A 25,457-nucleotide genomic window follows, 5' to 3' on the forward strand; every position below is an offset into this window, starting at 1 on the left:
TTGGAATCTTAAAAAATAAAACAAATGAACTTATTTACAAAACAGAAATAGACTTAAAAACATAGAAAACAAATTTACAGTTACCAAAAGGGAAAGGACAAGGGGAGGAATAAATTAGGCATTTGGAATTAATAGATACACACTAATGCTAATGCTATGCTAATGCTAAGTCGCTTCAGTCGTGTCCAACTCTGTGTGACCCCATAGACGGCAGCCCACCAGGCTCCTCTGTCCCTGGGATTCTCCAGGCAAGAATACTGGAGTGGGTTGCCATTTCCTTCTCCAATGCATGAAAGAGAAAAATGAAAGTGAAGTCGCTCAGTCGTGCCCGACTCTTAGTGACCCCATGGACTGCGGCCTACCAGGCTCCTCTGTCCATGGATTTTCCAGGCAAAAGTACTGGAGTGGGGTGCCATTGCCTTCTCCGAGATACACACTACTATATATAAAATAAACAATAAGGACCTGTGTATAGCACAGAGAACTGTATTCAATATCTTGTAATAACCTATAATGGAAAAGAATACGAAAAAGTTAATGTGTATGTATGTGTGTGCTCACACATGTGTAACTGATTGCACACATGTGTAACCGATCACACGCATGTGTGACTGAATCACTGTTGTACACCTGAAACTAATACATTGTAAATCAGCTCTACATCAACTGAAAAAAAAAAATAACAGTTAAAAAAAGAAATGTGTTTTCTACTTAAGTAGCTTGTTTTCTGTAGTACAACCCAACTTCGGACATGCAGGGCCATTCCCACCTCTCATTAAAAGTCTTTTGCGATGCCTTTTTAGCATAATAAAGCATCAGTCATCTCTACCAACTTAGCACAGCACAAGCTAGTTCAAGTCTTAAGGATGGGATAGTTCATGCTTGTCCTGTGCTCCTTTCCTATCTCTATCTCAAGGTAACTTAAACAGCAATCCAACATACCTTTCCCTTTTCAAGGACCCATGATTGTCATTCACTTGTGTTCATTACATCTAATATAAGATTGCTTGAAAAACTGCCCAGCAGTAAAGTAAGAAATGAAAAGCAGAGTAGAAAAAGGTAAAAAGGAAAAGACATATATATTATAAATACACAAAAGAAAAAATAATAAAATTCAGCAATGTGTTAATCATTTTTCTAAGCTCACAGTTTGAATTTTTTTACTTATATTTTATTCATTGCCTATACATATGTAGTCCTTGTACAATCAGGAAAAAATATAGATCCTATTTAAACCTTAGCAGATATTTGGGGGAATATATTTAATTACTTTTAAACTATATTACCAGCAAATAAACCTCTTTTAGCCTCCACAGTTTTATAAAAAGATCATTAAAGTTTTGTTCTGCCTCTTGTGCAGGTATGGGATGGCACCAGGACCCCATTCCCATCTTGGAGAGTCTTAATGCAGGACCTTGCTCTTGAAGGTGATTTAAGTCGCATCCATCAGCTGCAGAATCTGACAGCAGACATTTTAGTCTATGATAACCATGTTCAAGTGGCTAAATCTCTAAAGGTGATGTTACATTGCAAACTTGTTTGTCTTTTGTGTTTTTATTAATTTTAGGGTAAATCACATGGTAGGTAGTATTTGAGGTCTAGAAATTAATTCCAAATTTATTTTTTCTTTAATTTCTAATTTGTAAAATGCATGTTTAAAATAAATTATTAGATGATACATTAAAATTATAATGGCTTGAACAACTTTTTAAAATTTAAGAGCATTTCTGAATATCTTCAAGCTGTGCCCAAATTTGCTATGAAAATAAGAAAGAAAAATTTTATCCTGTAATAAAATTTGCTGAAACTGATGGAGGATGTATGAAATATTTGTAAACTTAAAAAATGCTAAGCTTTTTTAATCGGTTTGATAAAATCCAGTCTTTAACTTTGTACTCATTGATCTAAGAAATTGTTAATCTACCTCTAAAATATATTATAAATTGTGTGTATCATGCATTTTATTAGAATTTGCTCAGTTTTTGAGATAAAATTTTCTAGGTAAAAGCATCCTGCTTAATTATGGCACTTCTTGTTTATTAATAACATTTTAAGAAATATTTTTCTTCATTTTACTATATTTTATGTTTGCAAGTATCCTTTCTTGCCAAGAAGAGTATCATTAATAATAGCAATCATAATAGTAACATTTATGAAGCACTTCATATGTATTTAGCACTGTCTCATGCAGTAGGTACTATCATTTCTGTTTACAAATGAGAAAACTGAGGCACTCAGAGGTTAAGCCCAAGATTTCACAGCCACTTGGGTGAAGCATGTATCTGAATGTACAGTGTCTGCTTCCAGAGCTAATCCTCTTAAGCAGTATAAAGAAATGATTTTCTTTATTGCAAATAAAGCTTCCATCCTACCTTGAAGAAGTTATACAGCCAACTTAATAGGAAGAAAATAGTGAAAGTGAATTGCAATTTTTTTAGATATGAATTTTAGTGCCTAATTTCTTTTTTGCAAATAAATGTTCTTGAAGAGGAAGTATTTCCACTTTCATACTATGTTACAAATAAGCCCACCCAACTCAATAAATTAGGTTCAAATCCAGATCAAGGAAGGTGATAAGTGCACTTTTTTTCCTTTGTGAGTGTGTTCATACTTCGTCAGAAAATTGACCGTTGAAGGTATCTTTTGATGCTTTTCCCTGATTTTATCTGCATTGATTAGTTTCAAAAATAAATGTAATGATAAAGCCAGTTCTAAAATCTTTTTAAGATACAGGTAGAGTTCTTTTACAAATGAAAAAATTTACATTTTAGATTGGACTTTTACCGTTTAATTCCCTTCCCTGTCTCTGTGCTGCTTCTGTAGGTCGTTCTGTTCCTCTCTCTTGTCCGAGTCCTGAACAGTACCTACCACAATGCTTTCCATATTGTAAGAGTGAAGTAAATACTATCTTCTGATGAATGAATCAATCAGTAAGCCTCCTGAAATTTAAAAAAATATTTTTCATCTCCCTTTTCGCTGCTTTATCTCACCCACTAGAGGGTGCTCTGAGCACACATAATTAAGAAAATGTAGGCAATTAATTTTTCTCTAAAGATATCATGACATATTTATCTGTAATGTTATAGAAAAATGGAAATAATTTTATCTGTATAAAAATAATATAACTGTAGGCTTTTATTTCGTACAGTGACAGCATATTTTATTTGTTCTGAGGTAAACTCCAACCATTTCATACTAAATTAAGAAATCCCGAGTCGAATGATACTGATAGCCAATGAATTCTTATCAGCACTTGAAGAAAACTGGTTAAAGTTGCATATCTATAATGAAATGCATGGAATGCATGTATTTTTGTTGAGTAGGAACAGGAAAAATGTGGTTTTTATTTTATTTAATAAAGAACAATTAAGGCAGTTATAAAGTATGATATAATTGAATTCTCTGTACATTTTACAGCTTAAGTTTTTTAGCTGTAATGTTTTTAACATTTTTCTGAAAATTTGCTTTTTAAGTAAGATTTCACATTCCCTAAACATTTAATACACACACACATAATGACATTTGAAACATTTTGTCTATAAACAAAAGCAGGGTATTTTCAATCCCCAGGCTTATTCTGACACAATTTAAAAATAATTATAAAATATACCTAGTTAGTATGTTTGACATTCAGTGACCCAAGAACTCTAGTTTGATTATTTTCAGACATATACAGGTTATTAAAAATGTTAAACCTAAAGGGAAAGTTTTGAAAGTTTATAGGGAATATTTAAATTATTTAAAAAGGAATAATAATTTCTTAATAGCTAGTTTGTTTGCTTTTTTTGTTTATGTATTAAAATGGACTTTTATAACAACATTTAGACATATGTTTTATAATTTTGGGATTATGATTCCCTCACCTGTATTTTTGGAATCTTACCACATTAACAACAAGACTATTTATTATGTATTTGTGTATTTTAACAGCACATCGGGCATATTTTATAGTATATTTAGCAAGCTTAAAAAAATACAATGCTGCCTCCAGAAGGAATTTCTGGAAATAGCAACTTGTCGTTTTTATAGCCTATGTATATATAAATTCTCTCTTGATCTTTAAAATATTATTTTGTTTAATTATGAAATGCAGTAGTAGAGACAAATGAACATCCATGTGTCTGTCACCCAAACTTAATATTTATAAATGTTTTGCACACTTATTTTAGGTATTTTTAACTTTAAGAAATGAAACTCTGTGTGTGGAACCTCCTTTGTACTTCTGCCTATCCTAATTTTTTGCTTCCCAATATCCTTTTTTATTTATCCTAACATTTAGGTATGTACAACCATTTTTAGTATGCTTTTATTTTATGAATTTTTTCTGAAAAATGCATATAGTTATTTATCATTCTATAAATTGCTTTTCTCCTTTGGCATTATATTTCTAAGATTTATCCATGATCATACATGTGTCTCCATTAATACCAGCCTGTCTTAATTTTTATACCTTTATTTTTAAATGAAACTTCATAGGTTAAGCCCTCACTCCCAGTTCAATCTTCAAAACTAACTTAACTGTTCACTTTCAGATCAATTTTTACAGTTGCAGGAAAGGCACTGGGGATTTTGACAGAAATTGCATTAATTTTAGAGAGTAATTAATTAGGAAATTATCATTATATTTTGAAACTTTTCACTTCTGGATATGGTATCTTTCACCTGGGTCTGGCCTTAAGTGCTTTGTAGATTACATACAAATACTGTTCTAATATATTGAGTATATTAAAAAGAATTATAGAATAATAAATGTTCAAAAAGAATGAGATAGAAGTGCATAAATAGAAATAAATTTTATATTTTCTTTTTACTTTACTTTGGAGACCATGAGGAAAATCAATTTGTTATCCTTTTTTTCTTTTTCCTTTTGTGTTTTTCTTCTTGAGTTTATTTTCCCTGCTCCCCTGCTGTTCTGTCAGTGTTAGAAGTCAGGGAAGAAAAGAATAAATGCTTTACCTCTTTATAAAATGTGTGATTATTTGGGAAAAGTATCCTTGAGAATGAAGAAGTAGCTCAAGGAGTATGGATTTCCCCCTCCTTTTCTTTCCCCCACCGTTTCTCTCCTATCAAATCCAGAGTGATGACAAGAAATACAATGAACTGAGACAATAATAAGCAGAGGTGGGAAATTGATTTATAATAAATGTGATTTAGGTTATACAGCTTCTTCCTTCAGTAGAAGTCAGTTTCTTTAATAATATTCTGTATGTGTCTCTTTTTAAGTCTTCTTAAGAGAATATCAAATACTGTATATTAAAGGTATTTTTAGGACTCAGTTCAGTCGCTCAGTCATGTCTGACTCTTTGTGATCTTGTGAACTGCAGCATGCCAGGCTTCCTTGTCCATAAGCAACTCCTGGAGCTGGATCAAACTCATTTCCATAGAATCGGTGATGCCATCAAACCGTCTCATCCTCTGTCATCCCCTTTTCCTCCTGCCTTCAATCTTTCCCAGCATGAGAGTCTTTTCAAATAAGTCAGTTCTTGGCATCAGGTGGCCAAAGTACTGTAGCTTCAGCTAGAGCATCAGTCCTTCCAGTGAATATTCAGGACTGATTTCCTTTAGGATGGACTGGTTTGATCTCGTAACAGTCCAAGGGACTCTCAAGAGACTTCTCCACATCACAGTTCAAAAGCATCCATTCTTCAGCATTCAGCTTTCTTACATGACTACTGGAAAAACCATAGTTTTGACTAGATGGACCTTTATTGGCAAACTAATGTCTCTGCTTTTTAATATGCTGTCTAGGTTGGTCATAGCTTTTCTTGCAAGGAACAAGCGTCTTTTAATTTCATGGCTGCAGTCACCATCTGCAGTGATTTTGGAACCCCAAATAATAAAGTCTGTCACTATTTCCATTGTTTCCTCATCTATTTGCCCATGAAGTAGTGGCACAGGGTGCCGTGATCTTAGTTTTCTGAATGTTGAGTTTTAAGTCAACTTTTTCACCATCCTCTTTCACTTTCATCAAGAGGCTCTTAACTTCTTCGCTTTCTGCCATAAGGGTATCATCTGCATATCTGAGGTTATTGATATTTCTCCTGGTAATCTTCATTTCAGTTTATGCTTCATCCAGTCCAGCATTTCGCATGTAGTACTCTACATATAAGTTAAATAAGCAGGGTGACAAGATATAGCCTTGACAGATTCCTTTCCCTATTTGGAACCAGTCTGTTGTTCCATGTCCAGTTCTAACTGTTGCTTCTTGACCTGCATACAGATTTCTCAAGAGTCAGGTCAGGTGGTCTGGTATTCCCATCTATTTTAGAATTTTCCACAGTTTATTGTGATCCACACAGTCAAAGGCTTTGGCATAATCAATAAAGCAGAAGTAGATGTTTTTCTAGAACTCTCTTGCTTTTTCCATGATCCAGCGGTTGTTGTCAATTTGATCTCTGGTTCCTCTGCCTTTTCTAAATCCAGCTTGAACATCTGGAAGTTCACAGTTTATGTACTGTTGAAGCATGGCTTGGAGAATTTTTAGCGTTACTTTGCTAGCATGTGAGATGAGTGCAGTTGTGCAGTAGTTTGAGCATTCTTTGGCATTGCCTTCCTTTGGGATTAGAATGAAAACTACCATTTTCAGTCTTGTGGCCACTGCTGAGTTTTCCAAATTTGCTGGCATATTGAGTGCAGCACTTTCATAGCATCATCTTTCAGGATTTGAAATAGTTCAACTGGAATTCCATCACTTCCATTAGCTTTGTTTGTAGTCATGCTTCCTAAGGCCCACTTGACTTCACATTCCAGGTTGTCTGGCTCTAGTCCAGTGATCACACCATCATGGTTATCTGTGTCATGAAGATCCTTTTTGTACAGTTCTTCTGTGTATTCTTGCCACCTCTTCTTAATATCTTCTGCTTCTGTTAGGTCCATACCATTTCTGTCCTTTATTGAGTCCATCTTTGCATGAAATGTTCCCTTGGTATCTCTAGTTTTCTTGAAGAGATCTCTAGTCTTTCCCATTCTATTATTTCCCTCTATTTCTTTGCATTGATCACTGAGGAGGGCATTCTTATCTCTCCTTGCTATTCTTTGTAACTCTGCATTCAGATGGGTGTATCTTTCCTTTTCTCCTTTGCCGTTAGCTTCTCTTCTTTTCTCAGCTATTTGTAAAGCTTCCTCAGACAACCATTTTGCCTTTTTGCATTTCTTTTTATTGGGGATGGTCTTGATCACTGCCTCTTATACAGTGTCACGAACCTCCATCCATAGTTCTTCAAGCAGTCTATCAGATCTAATCCTGGGAATCTGTTTCTCACTGCCACTGTATAATCATAAGGGATTTGATTTAGGTTATACCTGAATGGTCTAGTGGTTTTCCCTACTTTGTTCAATTTAAGTCTGAATTTGCCAATAAGAAGTTCATAATCTGAGCCACAGTCAGCTCCCGGTCTTGTTTTTGCTGACTGTATAGAGGTTCTCCATCTTTGGCTGCAAAGGATGTATCTTGATTTTGGTGTTGACCATCTGGTGATATCAGTGTGTAGAGTCTTCTCTTGTGTTGTTGGAAGAGGGTGTTTGCTAAGACCAGTGTGTTCTCTTGGCAAAATTCTGTTAGCCTTTGTCCTGCTTCGTTTTGTACTCCAAGGCCAAATTTCCCTGTTATTCCAGTTATCTCTTGACTTCCTACTTATGCATTTCAGTCCCCTATAATGAAAAGGACATCTTTTTGGGGTGTTAGTTCTAGAAGGTCTTGTAGGTCTTAATAGAACCATTCAACTTCAGCTTCTTCAGCATTACTAGTTGGGGCATAGACTTGGATTACTGTGATATTGAATGGTTTGCCTTAAAAACAAACAGAGGTCATTCTGTTGTTTTTGAGATTGCATCAAAGTATTACATTTCAGAGTCTTTTGTTGACTCTAATGGCTATTCCATTTCTTCTAAGGCATTCTTGCCCACAGTAGTAGATACAATGGTCATCTGAGTTAAATTTTTAAGACTAAGTTTGGCACAACATCTAAAATTTACAATAGGACATTTAGTTCAAAAATATATTTGGTTTAATTCTACATTTGAACTCACAGAGTCTGTTTCACATTATGGTGTCCTGACAGAAATTGTTTTTACAAATGTTTTCTTTCCATCAAACTTGTGGAATGTGTGCTGCATTCAGAGTTGTTCAGTTGTATCAGACTCTTTGAGACCCCATGAACTGTAGCCCACCAGGCTTCTCTTTCCATGGGATTTCTCAGGCAAGAATACTGGAGTGGGTTCCCATTTCCTACTCCAGGAGATCTTCCCAACCCAGGGATTGAACCCCTGGCTCTTGCATCTCTTGAACTGGCAGGTGAATTCTTGTGGAATAGAGGAAGTTTATTATTTTGATATAATAACACATTTAAAACTATTCTAGTAGTCTCATAATGAGAGTGTTTTAGTGGTCATATTTAATTAAATGTTACCTGAAATTGGGCTTCCCAGTGGGCTTAATGGTAAAGAATCCACCTGGCAATGCAGGAGACATGAATTTGATCCCTGGTTAAGAAGATTCTCTGGAGTAGGAAATGGCAGCCCGCTCCATAATTCTTGCCTGAGAAATCCCATGGACAGATTAGCATGGTGGACTGCAGCCCGTGGAGTAGCAAAGAGTCAAACACAACTGAGTGGGCCAGCTATCAGTGATGTATCTTAAATTAGCTAAAGCAGGTTATTTTCAACAACCTAATCTAATAGGGGGCTTGAATTTGATTTAGGTAATAGGTTTCTCAGCTACTATATTTTACTAAAGCTAAGACTCAATCGTATTTCATGTCTTAATATCCCCAAAATGAAAATGTGCCTTTAGATTTGAAAAAAATGCATAATACGTATCTATACATGCATATGTATGTATACATACACACATTTTGGTTTCTATATGGTGTCCTTGGGGCTGATATTGAGTATACATCAGTGTAGCATACCAGTTCCCTTTCTGATGGGTCAACACCCCTGGTTATTGGTCTGTACCCCATATTAGTTGTTAAATATTGAATCAGAGATTTTTTTTTTTCATTTTCTCCATTTTCTAAATAACAAACCATCTGCTTTTAGGTTGGAAGCTTCCTTAGAATTTATAGCCTCCATACCAAACTTCAGTCAGTCAGTTCAGAGAACCTGGCAACGTCTTTAGCCCTAGAGTTTCATCTTCATGGAGGCACAAGTTATGGTCGGGGAATCAGAGTCTTGCCTGAAAATAACTCCGATGTGGATCAGCTGAAAAAGTAAGCCTATTATATACCTATCCAGAAATTGTAAATAAGGTATTAATTAAGCTGATTTCTAAGAAAATGTAGTTCTGAGGTGAGGAGAGGGAATCTAATGCTGCTATTGCTAAGTCGCTTCAGTCGTGTCCGACTCTGTGCGACCCCAGAGATAGCAGCCCACCAGGCTCCCCCGTCCCTGGGATTCTCCAGGCAAGAACACTGGAGTGGGTTGCCATTTCCTTCTCCAATGCGTGAAAGTGAAAAGTGAAAGTGAAGTCGCTCAGTCGTGTCCAACTCCTAGTGACCGCATGGACTGCAGCCCACCAGGCTCCTCCATCCATGGGATTTTCCAGGCAAGAGTACTGAAGTGGGGTGCTGTTGCCTTCTCTGGGGAATCTAATGAGTCCCTTGTAATTGATTCTTAGAGCCTTTTGTGCCATTATCCATTTTTTAAAAATAGCTGAACCAAATGAAACAAATCAAGTGATCGTGAGTTCAAATAGCTAAACAGTAGCAGAGCTGAGTTTATAGTCCTTAGTTTTCTAACATTTACTTATATTCTTTCCTACCTTTACTCTTTGCACTTTATGTTCTACCATTTTTCACCTTCTCTAAGTATGGAAACAAACAGTGGAAACTGGAGCTTAGCTAAAGTTTGGAAAACTTGATATATATATACCTAGAATGCCAAATGTACTTGGTCCTCCATGGAAAAAATACTGCCTTTCTAAAGTATGTATACCTAAGAAAATAGGTAGCAGAATTATTTCATGGTGTCATATTTTTAAAACTTTCAGGTGTGCCCAGAAAGTGAGTAGTACCTTAAATCCTGCTACACTTGTACTTCCCTTTTCCATGAAGTATTCCTGTTAGTCATTGTGTGTAGAAACTCTTTGACCTATACTCTGGGGAAATAAAAAGTCTTCTGCATATTTTCAAAGAGATATACAAAATATCCTGTTCAGTAAATTGAAATGACATAACTATTTTCTGTTTTAACATATTTAAATCAAGATGACTTTAACATCAATGAAATTAGCTATTTTAATAACCTTATATCAGTTTTCCTACTTTATTTCTTAGATTGCAGAATATAGCCATATAGTATTTCATTGCTTGAGTCTAGAGTGAGATTGTTCTTAGAATGACATGTATTATATACCCAGCTTATTTGTAATATTTCATGATCCCACTATTTCACTTTTATCTTTCTAGACTTGGGTTTTTTAAATTTTAGAGTCTCTTGGAACCTCCTGATAATCTGATGAAAGCTATAGACCTACTGAAGAATGCGTACACACACAAAAACGCACACAGAATTTTCATGTAATTTCACTAAGCTCTTGGTTTCTATGGGTAAACTGACCATTATTTGACTGTGCTTTATGCAATTAAAAGTTGTATTCTTTCAATTATAGGATTTTAGAATCTGCACATTTGCCCCCCAACCAGAGTTTTGGTGGTGTATGTCAATCAGAGCAAGAGGACAGCTTTTCAAACATTTCAAGTAAGGACAGTTTTTTAATAAATTACCTAACTATAGTTGACTTATAATATTGTGTTAGTTTCAGGTGTACAGCTTTAGATTATTTTCCATTATAGGTTATTAACAAGATATTGAATATAGTTCCATGTGCTATACAGTAAATTCTGGTTATTTACCAGTTTTTATATATAGTGGTGTATATCCGTTAATTCCATACCCCTAATAACTAAGGGTGATTTTTGATGCTGCCAGTTTAGTTTCTGTTAAGTAAAATTACTACATCAACATAAATTCTCTTTTTTAATATCTCCCTATCTCCTTTTTTTTTGTTAAATTGATATTCATTATAAAGAAACATGCTAAACCTTTTTGTATCCTAATACAAAAAAACAGTACTCCTCCCCTAATTATGTAGTTACATTTTCAAATTGGAATGGTAAGGATTACTTGATTTGGGTTGTATTAGTATTTATGTGTGTGTATATATACCTACTGGGCTTCGCAGGTGACTCAGTGGTATAGAATCCACCTGCCAATACAGGAAATGCAGGAGACATGGGTTTAATTCTCGGGTCAGAAAGATCCCCTGGAGAAGGAAATGGCAACCCACTCCAGTATTCTTGCCTGAAAATATCCCATGGACAAAGGAGCCTAGTGGGATTGGAATGAAAACTGACCTTTTCCAGTCCTGTGGCCACTGCTCAGTTTTCCAGATATGCTGGCATATTGAGTGTAGCATTTTAACAGCATCATCTTTTAGGATTTGAAATAGCTCAGCTGGAATTCCATCACATCCGCTAGGTTTTTATGTAGTGGTGCTTCCTAAACAAATTCTAAAAGAGATGGGAATTCGAGACCCCCTGATCTGCCTCCTGAGAAATCTGTATGCATGTCAGGAAGCAACAGTTAGAAGTGGACATAGAACAACAGAATGGTTCCAAATTGAGAAAGGAGTACGTCAAGGCTGTATATTGTCACCCTGCTTATTTAACTTATATGCAGAGTACATCATGCTAAATGCCAGGCTGACTGAAGCACAAGCTGAAACCAAGATTACTGGGAGAAATATCAATAACCTCAGATATGCAGATGACACCACTCTTATGGCAGAAAGTGAAGAAAATCTTAAGAGCCTCTTGATGAAAGTGAAAGAGGAAAGTGAAAAAGCTGTCTTAAAACTCAACATTCAGTAAATGAAGATCATGGTATCCAGTCCCATCACTTCATGTCAAATAGATGAGGAAACTGGAGAAACAATGACAGACTTTATTTTCTTGGGCTCCAAAATCACTGCAGATGGTGACTGCAGTCATGAAATTAAAAGATTCTTGCTCCTTGGAAGAAAAGCGATGACCAACCTCAGTGCAGTGCAGTTCAGTCACTCTGTCGTGTCCAACTCTTTGTGACCCCATGGATTTCAGCACGCCAGGCTTCCCTGTCCATCGCCAACTCCCAGAGTTTGCTTAAACTCATGTCCATAGAGTCGGTGATGCCATCCAACCATCTCATCCTCTGTCGTCCCCTTCTCCTCCTGCCTTCAATCTTTCCCAGCATCAGGCTCTTTTCAAATGAGTCAGTTCTTCGCATCAGGTGACCAAAGTATTGGAGTTTCAGCTTCAGCATCAGTCCCATCAATGAATATTCAGGACTCATTTCCTTTAGGATGGACTGGTTTGATCTCCTTGCAGTCCAAGGGACTCTCAAGAGTCTTCTCCAACACCACAGTTCAAAAGCATCAGTTCTTCTGTGCTCAGCTTTCTTTATAGTCCAACTCTCACATCCATACGTAACTACTGGAAAAACCATAGCTTTGACTAGATGAACATTTGTTAGCAAAGTAATGTCTCTGCTTTTTAATATGCTGTCTATGTTGGTCATAACTTTCCTTCCAAGGAGCAAGCGTCTTTTAATTTCATGGCTGCAGTCACCATCTGCAGTGATTTTGGAGCCCAAGAAAATAAAGTCTGTCACTGTTTCCACTGTTTCTCCATCTATTTGCCATGAAGTGATGGGACCAGATGCCATGGAGAGAAGACCAACCTAGACAGCATATTAAAAAGCAGAGAGATGATTTTGCCAACAGTGGTTCGTCTGGTCAAGGCTATGGTTTCACCAGTAGTCATGTATAGATGTGAGAGTTGGACCATAAAGAACTCTGAGCACTAAAGAATTGATGCTTTTGAACTGTGGTGTTAGAGAAATTCCTGAGAGTCCCTTGGACAACAAGAGATGAAACCAATAAATCCTAAAGGAAATCAGTCCCGAATACTCATTGGAGGATTGATGCTGAAGCTGAAGCTCCAATACTTTGGCCACCTGATGCAAAGAACTGACTCACTGAAAAAGACCCTGATGCTGAGAAAGATTGAAGGCAGAAGAAGGGGATGACAGAGGATGAGGTGGTTGGATGGCATCACTGACTTAATGAACATGAGTTTGAGCAAGCTCCAGGAGTTGATGATGGACAGGGAAGCCTAGTGTGCTGCAGTCCATGGGGTCACAAATAGTTTGACATGACTGAGCTACTGAACTGAGCTGAGGAGCCTGGCGGGCTATAGCCCATGATGTGGCAAAGAGTCCCACACAACTTTAGCTAATAAACAACAATAACAACAAAAATATATATACTTATTAAAAATCTGTATTCATTTCCCAGTCAACAATTTGCTTGTTATTTTCTAGCTGCTTTACTTCCAATAGCCCAAGTATTTTTTCATCATACATATCTTAAGAGTTCCCAGTTATATTGAGCTATTTAAGTACCTAATTATAAAATATTAGCAGATAATTGATGGTATATTTATATTATTATCTACCTGAATAGATGGCTATTCGAATATAAATTTTAAAAATTTACTCAATCTGTAATAATTTTTCCTTTACCATTTTGTCTCGGTATTTGCTTGTACATTTTGAGCTTTAAAGTCTATGTCATGTTTCTATCCCCTATGTTTTTTTTTTCCTACAACCTAACTTCTTCCCTGTGATTTAATGAATATTTATGCTCTATCTATATCAGTAATAATAAGCATTAAAATTAACATCTGTGACTTGAGAGGCACTAAATAAATGCTAACAGTCATTATTTAATCCTAACCGCACTCCTGTGAGGTTGCTATTATTCTTCCCTTTTGCAGAAAGGAAACTGAGGCTTTGAGTAATGGGGATCATATAATTTGCCCAACCTCTCTTACTATTAACTGATGGCAAAGTCAGTGCCATTCAAATGCTGGTGATTTGGTTATTTTGTCCATGTTTATTTCTTCATTTTATGTGCTTTAAAATTCTTAATATTTCCTAGCACCTTGATGACAGCATTTTAGCCTAATCTGTGACAACTTGAACCACCCATTATGAGGCCAATTTACTTCAGGTGCCAGTCATTTAGAGCCAGTATGATTTATAATTATACTTTTTGAAATCTCTTTTCTCCTAAAATGTTTTTCCAGTTATTTTCAAGTAACAGAAGTAGTATATACAACAGTATCAAGCTACGTAGCTTTTCCATGCCTTTATGCCCACTTGCTGAGGTAAAGGTAACAGTTGACTATGATTTCTTCAAACCATTCATGTTTATAAAAATATATATATAATTCTATATGAACATATATATCTTTTCCTCTGTTTAAAATTTTCACAAAAGTGAGACCTTAGTATAGTGGTTGCTTTCTTTAATGATAGATCATAGACCTCTTTCTGGGCTAATTCATATAACTCAAACTCATTCTTTTATTTTTTATTTTTTTTTTAAACTTTACATAATTGTATTAGTTTTGCCAAATATCAAAATGAACCCATCACAGGTATACATAGCTGCATTATGTTTTACGTCCATCTAATATAATGAATGCAGCCATTTTCTGTTTGATAGACAGGTGGTTTTCAGTTTCTTACTCTTACAAATAATGCTTTAATAAACATCCTTGAACAGTTGTACATTCAAGCTTATTTTTTCTCTAAAATAAACTCGTAAAGGTGGGGTTGAAGAATCAAAGAGTAAACACGTGTTATTTTCGTAGATGACACCAGATTATATGCCAAAATGTCATAGGATTCAAATGCAAATAGCATATCCCTTTCTTATACTGTCAGTGGTATTGCTTTAACAATATGTGTACTTTTTTCAGTTTGGCAGGTTTTAGGTATATTTAGTTTCCCTGAGTACTTGGAAACTTAAAAAATCTTATATTTATTGAACCTTTTTACTTCTTTGAATTGTCTGCTCTTACTCTTTACCTGATTTTCTGTTGGGCTTTTTTTCTTTTTTCTTGTCAGTTTGTGGGAGACTGTTTTAATACAGTTTTGCACATCTTTTCTCTTATTTTCTTATTATCTGTTTACTAATCAGGCTTTTGCATTGTTTCACTTCATGCAGAATGGCAGATATTAAGTAATCAGATTCTTTGAAATTATAGTTTGCCAGTTTAAGGTGTCCATGCAGGTTCTCTTACCATGGGTCTTTGTGCCATTTATTAGTGATGTTAAAGGACAAGTAATCCATATGTTTGTATATGATGTTTCATATAATAAATTATAAAAATGTAACATACTATTATATGTAATAGAATGTGGTAAGCTCATGTAAGTGCAAAATGTGAATACTTTTTTTTTAAGTCTTGAATTCTTCATTTTAGAAAGCATTACTAAAATGTATTGCTGTGATCACTATTTTTGCTCTTTGGTTTAAGTAAAATTATATTTTATGGCATTCATCAAGTCATCCTATTAAATTTAGTTAATTTATTATTTTATCTACCTATCCCTTATTTCCATCACAGTGTACTTTTTCAACATTAAAAAAACTTTCAAACATATAGAAAAGTTGAAACAGTTGTTCAGTCAACATTCATATTCCCACCATCAGTTTCTCCGTTAACCTTTTACTCTTTTTGCTGTGTCTTTTATCTTTTTTAATCCATCAATTCATTTTAGTTTTTGATGCATTTCAAAGTAATTTGCAGACGTAAGTACACCTTCTAAATACTTCAGTGAATGAATATCATTATCTACAGTTCAGTATTTGTTTAGGATTCTAAACAAATTTAAAATGTTTAGATTTTAAATTCCTTGCCATTTTCACTTAATTGATGGAATCCACTTGTCTCTATAATAAAGCCTATGCAATTTTGATTAAGATTGCATTGAATCTACAAATCAATTGGGAAGAATATCAGTTATTAACAATATTGAACTTTCCATTCCATGAACAAATGACATGAATCTATAAACAAATTTCTCCATTGACTTAGCTTTTCTTCAGTTTCTCTCAGTAATGTTTTATAGTTTTCATTGCCACATTGAGCTTTTAATGGATTTTAAAATATAATTCTCTCCTTTTTCCTAATAGGCTCTGGATCAGTATCATTATATGAAGTTGAAAGATGTCAACAACTATCAGCTACAAGTAAGACCATTTTCATCTTTGAAATTGAGACACAATAGTAAGCATAATGAAGTCTGTCTTTATATTTATCAGGGAACTCATCATTGGGCTTCCCTTGTGGCTCAGATGGTAAAGAATCCGCCTGCAATGTGGGAGACCTGGGTTCAATCCCTGGGTTGGGAAGATCCCTGGAGAAGGGAACGGCTACCCACTCCAGTATTCTGGCCTGGAGAATTCCATGGACTGTATGGTCCATGGGGTCTCAAAGAGTCAGACACGACTGAGCGATTTTCACTTAGCACTATCTAATATTGAGAGCGTATATCCATGAGAACAAAAACATACCCATATTTATCTTTTAATCCTCTACCTCATCCTAACTGGCATAAAATGGAACCCAGAAAGATATATGTTTTTAAATTGAGTGTATATATTTATATCATTTATCTATAAATTTTATAGATAAATTTAGACATATAAATAAAGACATATTTATAAAAATAAGCCCCACTGCATAGCAGAGAGTATAAAATATCTTATATAGTATTAGTTTTAATCAATCCACACTGTGTATTTAGTGGTATACCCAAAAAGGAGCTCCTTAAAATATTCCCCAAATTTTAATGTTAGCAATGATAATCAATTCGTCAGATACCCATCTTCTGTTACTTCAGCTAAGGTGAAATAGAACAATTAAGAAAATATTTATATGCACAATATATTAAAATTCTGTAATATACTATTATAAAAACATAAGTTTTTCATAACTGGAGAAAGGATGTATAACTATGAAATGGCAGAGGGCTAGAAGAAAGAAGCTTATGGTATTGTATTAGATTTGGAGGTGTTAATATGCACTCATGGTGTTAGAGACAGATAAAGAAATAGATATATGTGTGTGTTTGTATATATGTATTCACTCATGTATATATTCATACACATGCAGGCTCATATGTGTAAGTATAGGTGTAAACATATGCATATGTGCCCCAGCTCTGTTGATAAAAGGAAACGGAAACAATGACATCCAGTAGCAATGAGCACACCTAGTGTTCAGACTCTCGGAGAAGGCGATGGCACCCCACTCCAGTACTCTTGCCTGGAGAATCCCATGGACATAGGAGCCTGGTAGGCTGCAGTCCATGGGGTCGCGAAGAGTCACACACAACTGAGCGACTTTACTTTCACTTTTCATTTTCACGCATTGGAGAAGGAAATGGCAATCCACTCCACTGTTCTTGCCTGGAAAATCCCAGGGACGGCAGAGCCTGGTAGGCTGCCATCTATGGGTTTGCACAGAGTCGGACACGACTGAAGTGACTTAGCAGCAGCAGCTGCAGCAGCAGTGTTCAGATCTTAGTTTATAAATAATATCCCCAACCAGGGCTTCTTGGAGAAATAACATATTCCAGAATTGGGAAGGAGAATTGTAAGATGATTCTGGAACATCTTATTGTGCCATAAAGTAGAGAAGTCCCCAGGTTAATGGTGACAGGGTGTCAAATCTGGTACAATTTAAGTGTCAAAATTAAAATTACTAGTGATGAGATAGTACTGCTTGAGTAAAGTAGGAATCTATTAGTCCATATGGAGAGTAAAGAAAGAAGAAAACAAATAAATGAGGTTGAATAGAAAATTGTTATTTCAAATAGAATGGAAGCTGATAAACATAAAAGAAATAATCAAGTTAGGGAAAAAGTCACCATTTTTAATCATGATAATTTATTAAGTTGCCAATCATTGGTGGATCCTAAGCTAGCAGGATTCTAAACATTTGATGAAATTGGGATATTTATATTTTATCAAATGCTTTCTTATTAATTATGGAGGGGGAAATAATAAGGTTATAGTGGAGAAACCTACTGAACACCACCTTAATGAGCTGAGCAAAGTTCACATCCCCAGGAATGAAAACACTGACACCACGTGCCTCTTCGTGTGCTCTTCATGTGCTCTGAGGGCCACAGGATCACTTACATGGTAGTATTCCTACCAGCAATGCATAATTGGTGTCTGATCATGATAAAAACCAGACCCACCCAAATAAGCAGCCTCAAATTCTCAGTATATCAACGTCTTGAAAGACGAAGAAAATCTTAGGAACTATTCTACACCGAAGGACTCCAAAGAGACGGAAGAAATAAATGCAATGCATTGTTCAGGATTAGATCCTGGACCTGAAAATAAAATGCTGAATAGGAACACATGTATACCTGTGGCGGATTCATTTTGATATTTGGCAAAACTAATACAATTATGTAAAGTTTTAAAATAAAATAAAATTAAATTAAAAAAAAGGAGCATTATGGGGCTAGTTGGAGAAATTTGAACGTCTGTTGATTCAGTGATAATCATTGGTAAGTGTTTTGATGTTGAAAATTGCATTATATTAATGAAATTTCTTGTTCTTGTAAAATACACACGGAAGTAGTTAGGGGTTAAGGGGTATAATGTTTGGAAATAACTATCAAATGATTCATATATATATAAATATGTGAATATATGTATATGTGAATCATGTATCTGTAAGATTTATATATATACATATATATATAAACAGAGACATAGAAAATGACAGAGATGATGTGGCAAAATGTTACCAAGGTTGACAGTTAATACAACTTAGATTTTATTGTATATTTTTTTCATGGAGATTCTTATCATGAATATATTGATATCCTTATAGATTTATCTAACTTAATCCAAAAATTCTTCATAGTACTTACAGATCATCAATATTTGGAGAAAACCCCACTGTGTGCTATTTTGAAACAAAACGCTCCTCAACAATATCGTATCCGAGCAAAACTGAGATCATATAAGCCCAGAAGACTCTTTCAGTCTGTCAAACTTTATTGTCCAAAATGTCATTTACTGTAAGTATTTTCTGTAATAAAACCGAAGTTTTCATTTCATAAATTTGTGTATATATATTTTCTTATGTATAAGTTTAAGTCCTGGAAGTGAATCAGTTATGGTTTAAATCTATTGTATTTTGAAAGAATGGTAATCTTTTTAAGAAAAAACACTAATTCCTTAAAGATAAATCCTTTTGATATTTCTTCATAATAGTAAAAAAAAGTAGGTGCTATTTTTAGATCGGAAATTCAATTTAGTAGCTCTCATACATGCAAACAAGTAACAGACTATGAAAATATTTAAGCAGACTTTCTCATTTGTAACAAAAAAATCTTGAAAGTAAACCATTATTAACTAAAATTCTTAAATAGATAAGATTTCTGGTTAGTTGAAATTCCTAATTGTTACCTTGTTGGAAATATTCCTGTCCTGCTTAATAACTATAATACAGTAAACATAATTTAAATTTTTGTTAATAATTGAGGATTTCTCAGTTTCTGAAAATCTTTATTCTAAGCATCAATTTTTATATAAATGAGTAAGTATATAGAACATTAGAATATATATGTACTTATTATGGCTCAAGACATATTCTGAAAATTATTTTTAATCCCTCTTCCTCTATTTATGCAATTTGACTATCTTCTCTCTATGTATGTAACACTACATGTATATACATCGTCATTCGGACATGTTGTGTGTGTGCTCTGTGCACTAATATACATATGGTTTCCCCTCTGAAATGTAGGTATAGTACTGTTTGTGGAGATTTTTAATCATCAGATCTCCTTCTGTAAAACAAGGGATTGTTTTTTATCTATTTGGGCTTGAAATAATAGTTAGAATATGAGTATAGATTTTAGATCTTTAAGTATTATCAAATTATAGTTGGTAAAATTCTGTAAAATTATATAACTTTACCAAACAAAGCCACCCTGTATGATCCTTTTTTAAACAAATGAGGAAAACATTTCAGACAGGTTAAGAGGTTTGGGGCTTTCCTGGTAGTCCAGTGGTTAAGAATCTGCCTTGTAATGCAAGGGACACTGGTTCGACCCCTGGCCCGGGAGGTAGCCACATGCCTCAGGGCAGCTCGCCACATGCCTCAGGGCAGCTCGGCCTGTGTACCACAACTACTGAGCCTATACTCTGGAGCCCACAAGCCCCAAGTACTGAGCCCATGTACAACTACTGAAGCCTGTGCAACTTAGAGCCTGTGTTCCTCAGCAAGAGAAGCCACCTCAGTGAGAAGCCCATAGTGAAGTGAAAGTTGCTCAGTTGTGTCCAACTCTTTGTGACCCATGGACTATACAGTCTATGGAATTCTGCAGGCCAGAATACTGGAGTGAGTATCCGTTCCCTTCTCCAGGGGATCTTCCTAACTCAGGGATCAAACCCAGGTCTCCCTCATTGCAGGCGGATTCTTTACCAGGTGAGCCATGAGGCAATCTCCTGAGAAGCCCATGTACTCCAACAAAGAGTAGCCCCTACTCCCCACAACTAGAGAAAGCCCATGTGCAGCAACAAAGACCAATCATAGCTGTAAAATTAGATAAATATTAAATACAACACAAAAAAGTAGAACATTTAGTAAGGTTAAAGAGATTTTACCTAAAGTTACACACTTGATTGGTGACAGAACCAAGAAAGGAAATAGACCTTTTGATTCCAGATTATGTAATTTCTACTGTATCATATTTTGCCATATGATTTAAAAAAATATATTCTAGATTAAAAGGAATCAAAATAAATACTGGTCTATAAAATAGGTACCCTATGAAAGTGAAATTACTTAAATAATAAGTGAATGTTTAGCTGGAGTGAAGATAGGGTTCCTACGGGGAGGTTTCCATTCCTTACAGAGGAGAACAATTTGGTGAAGAAATAATTATACATAATCTTGGTATCACAGAGCCAGGCAAGGAAATTGCTGGTTGTTAATGTAATTATTATATGGATCTAATTAACCATGCTGCTGCTAAGTTACTTCAGTCCTGTCCGACTCTGTGCGACCCCATAGATGGCAGCCCACCAGGCTCTCCCATCCCTGGGATTCTCCAGGCAAGAACACTGGAGTGGGTTGCCATTTCCTTCTCCAATGCATGAAAGGGAAAAGTGAAAGTGAAGTTGCTCAGTCGTGTCCAACTCTTTGCGACCCCATGGACTGCAGCCCACCAGGCTCCTCCGTCCATGGGATTTTCCAGGCAAGAGTACTGGAATGGGTGGCCATTGCCTTCTCCAAATTAACCATGAAATGTCATCAAATATCTTTCTATTGAATGCGTCCTTGAATCTGCAGAGTGAATTATCTCAATATTTTAAAATAAGTAGATGATTCATAAGCATATAAACGTTCTTTTAATTCGATAATTTGTTAAATTTGACTTTCTAAGCTTATACCAGTTGTTTTTGTGTTATTCCATTGTTGATGATTTTAGGCAAGAAGTGCCACATGAGATTGATTTGGATAAGATTTTGCAAGAGGGTACAAGCAAAACCCCAGATACCACGCTACAAAATACATCCTTATATAATTCAAAGGTCTGGACCACTAAAGATCAAGGAGAACGAAAAGTAGCTATTCATTTTGTGAAAAATAATGGTATTCTTCCACTTTCAAATGACTGTCTAATTTTGATAGAAGGTATGATGTTTTTACCGTTTTATTAACATACAGCTTTTTCTTCTGCCTTTCTCTGATTAATTATTGTTAAATTTATTTTAGAGGCAACCTTGAACATATAAAATCAAAATATTGTTGCTTTAAATTTTATATAATATATGTAACAGATTCAACTATATACGTACACATATACATATCTAAGTTTAACTGAATGACATTTTGAAATTATACATTAAACTTAAGTGTTTGCATTTGTTCATCTTGTTAGAGTCCTACATGCAATCTTAATGAGATCCAGTGTGATTTTTGAGCTGAATAATAATCAAGAAGCTATTTATTATATATTGTTGCTGTTGACTTGGCCTCTGGATGTCACTCTTGTTTCATAAAAATACAGTGAAAGTCATCTATTGACAGCTAAATCAAGGAAGGAATCCTTAACTCAAGTAAAGATAACTTGACATACAGTATTTTAAAAGAATGAAGCTTTAAGTCAAATTTGTTTTTTCATTTCTTTTATACTTTTGTCTTATTTTTATCTAATATTTATATAACAATACATAATAAAAGAAGACCACCTCTAATTTGCAATAGAGAAAACTTTAGTTTCATTTTGTAAATGAACTGATCTTAATTACAATGGATGATGATCATTTTTATTACTGATGTTTTTCTGTTTATAAAAGTAATTCATAATCTTTTAAAAAATAATTATATATATATATGTATGTTTGAATACATATGTGTTTAAACATTGGTGGTGTGTTCATGAACATTTCTTGTTTTAATACATTATAGCGTATAGGAAACTATTCTAATTAATTTCTACATCTTAACTGATGTAATAATCACAATAATCCTGTGAAGTTGGTACTATTATAAGCTATTTTATACATGAGAAAACAACCACGGAATAGTGGTTCCCAGTATAGTGACTAGTGAAACTGAGTTACTTCCTGTTTCTTGACATAGTAACTCTGTGATAAACTTTATCTCCCCCTGGATGAAGTGTAATTATGGGGGCACAAAGAATTAAATAAATGTTACCCAGTTTCTCTCTAGGAAACTTATCGTAGTGTGCATATGCTTTAGTAGCATATGAAATTATCTGTTCCCCTACCCTCATCATTATGATACACTAGAGCTTTAAAAAACTTGGCCACTTTTATGAGTGAAATGTGACAACTTACAGTATTTTTACCTGTACCAGGAGATAGACATAAAACAAAGACACACACACACACACACAAATGGAGTAAGACTATTTATATGCCCTAAAAATAAAATAAAGCCATGATCCTATCAGACTGTATTAGAACTGTCCTTGTAGAGCCAAGAGGATGACAAATACGCCTTCGGGTCCTTCTGTGCTTTGCTGCCTCCCACAGAATTCTGTTCTTAGCCAAGTTGGCCTTGAAGGTCCAAAGGAAGCTTAACAGAGAAGTCCCCGTAGCTCCTGCTTCTATCTTTAATTACCAGTTATCCCTCAAACTTTCAATCTCATCTCCAACCTCAATTCCCATCCCACCCTGTAGGCGTACTGAACTGCTGATACATCTTAAACCTAGTGTATTTCTCTGTACCTCTTTGCCAATCCATTGCCGTTTTCCTGGGAAATTCTGCTCTAATACTTCTTCAGAAGTAAATGCAGCAATTCTCCAGCAATTCCCATATAATATTTAATGAACACCTACATGCATCAGGCATTTTTCTGATTCATCAGGCAGATTTGAGTCGTTCTTATTACATACCATATGAACTTCTAGTAGGGCATTTTCTTCTTATATTTGTGCCTTATCTGTCTGTTTATAGATTTGTTGTCTTTATTAGAATTTAAAAATTCCCTGAGGTCAGAATACATGTAATTTTAATCTATGTAACTTCAACACCTGGAGTAGTAAACCTGATGTGTAACTGACTTTGTTTGCAACCCTATGGACTGTAGCCAGCCAGGCTATTTTTATTTTACCGTATTTCTGAGTATTATAACTCCAGGCCTAGGCTAGGATCTAACTGTAGTTAGATCCTGCTATTACAGGTCTGAGAAAAGAGGTATAGGAGCCGGGCAAGTTAAAACGCCACAAAACTTGCTGTTCTCACCAAGATTTATCCACTATTTTTGAATGACCACTCCTTGAATTGTTGCAAACCTTTGGTTGGTTTCTGTGCTTAGTCACTCAGTCGTGTCCAACTCTTTGTGACCGCATGGACTGATAGACACCAGGCTCCTCTGTGGTTGGAATTCTCCAGGCAAGAATACTGGAGTGGATTGCCATGCACTCCGCCTGGAGATCTTCCCAACCCAGGGATCGAACCCAGGTCTCCCACATTGCAGGCAGTTTCTTTACTGTAATTTCTAGAGTTCTGAAAAAGTTGAATTTGATAATTTTTGCCAACGTTCTTTTTGCTGTTATAGAGCTGTGTATTTTTGAATGTTCTTACTCCACTATGCCAGAAATACTTCCCCCTCACAATTGAATTTCAACATTATAAATTTTACACAAATTTTAGGAAATACACGAAACTATTTTTATAAATCATCTTCTCTTTCCCTGGAGAGGAAGAATTATCAGTCTAAGTGAAAGTATACCAGAAAAGGTACTGGTAGGTTTGAGTAATCAGAGATAAGGCTGCCTTCTAATAATGGTATGCCATTGAACATTCTATTTCTTCTCAGCCAACCTGATGGTTTTAGTGCCCTTCCTGTCATAACATTTGGGTGTGATGATTTTTCATAGGAAAAATGAATAAACCCTATACAGGAATTTCAATTACTTGAACTGTTCACATCTATATTTAAATTAAATGTTAAACTAAAAAGAACTGTGAACTTCCAGATGTTCAAGACAGTTTTAGAAAAGGCAGAGGAACCAGAGATCAAATTGCCAACATCCTCTGGATCATCAAAAAAACAAGAGAATTCCAGAAAAACATCTATTTCTGCTTTATTAACTATGCCAAAGCCATTGATTGTGAGGATCACAATAAACTGTAAAAGAGATGGGAATACCAGACAACCTGACCTGCCTCCTAAAGGAGATCAGTCCTGGGTGTTCATTGGAAGGCCTGATGTTGAAGCTAAAACTCCAATACTTTGGCCACCTGATGCGAAGAGCTGACTCATTTGAAAAGACCCTGATGCTGGGAAGATTGAGGGCAGGAGGAGAAGGGAACGACAGAGGATAAGATGGTTGGATGGCATCACCAACTCAATGGACATGGGTTTGGATAGACTCCAGCAGTTGGTAATGGATAGGGAGGCCTGGTGTGCTGCAGTTCATGGGGTTGCAAAGAGTTGGACACGACTGAGCAACTGAACTGAACTGACCTGCCTCTTGAGAAATCTGCGTACAGGTCAAGAAGCAACAGTTAGAACTGGACATGGAACAACAGACTGGTTCCAAATAGGGAAAGGAGTCTGTCAAGGCTGTATCTTGTCACCCTGCCTATTTAACTTATATGCAGAGTACATCATGAGAAATGCTGGGCTGGATGAAGCACAGGCTGAAATCAAGATTGCTGGGAGAAATATCAATAACCTCAGATATGCAGATGACACCACCCTTATGGCAGAAAGTGAAGAAGAACTAAAGAGCCTCTTGATGAAAGTGAAAGAGGAGAGTGAAAAAGTTGGTGTAAAGCTCAACATTCAGAAAACAAAGATCATGGCATCCGGTCCCATCACTTCATGGGAAATAGATGTGGAAACAGTGGCAGACTTTACTTTTGGGGGCTCCAAAATCACTGCAGATGGTGATACAGCCATGAAATTAAAAGACGCTTGCTCCTTGGAAGGAAAGTTATGACCAACATAGACAGCATATTAAAAAGCAGAGACATTACTTCACCAACAAAGGTCCCTCTAGTCAAGGCTATGGTTTTTCCAGTAGTCATGTATGGATGTGAGAGTTGGAC

At 35.5% G+C, this 25,457-nt stretch overlaps 1 protein-coding gene across 11 annotated transcripts in view; it reads left to right on the forward strand.

Annotated features, from left to right (window-relative positions):
* Positions 1 to 25,457, forward strand: part of POT1 (protection of telomeres 1) — a 99,429-nt gene that overhangs the window by 61,337 nt on the left and 12,635 nt on the right. For all 11 annotated transcript variants that reach the window (XM_070369288.1, XM_070369289.1, XM_070369286.1 and 8 more), the window contains 6 exons: positions 1,361 to 1,516; positions 9,040 to 9,209; positions 10,610 to 10,698; positions 16,025 to 16,081; positions 18,780 to 18,936; positions 21,358 to 21,563. In XM_070369288.1, coding sequence (XP_070225389.1) covers positions 1,361 to 1,516; positions 9,040 to 9,209; positions 10,610 to 10,698; positions 16,025 to 16,081; positions 18,780 to 18,936; positions 21,358 to 21,563 — 835 coding nt within the window. The remainder of the gene's footprint in view (positions 1 to 1,360; positions 1,517 to 9,039; positions 9,210 to 10,609; positions 10,699 to 16,024; positions 16,082 to 18,779; positions 18,937 to 21,357; positions 21,564 to 25,457) is intronic.

Source organism: Bos mutus, chromosome 4, assembly GCF_027580195.1.
Source record: "Bos mutus isolate GX-2022 chromosome 4, NWIPB_WYAK_1.1, whole genome shotgun sequence".
NCBI lineage: Eukaryota > Metazoa > Chordata > Mammalia > Artiodactyla > Bovidae > Bos > Bos mutus.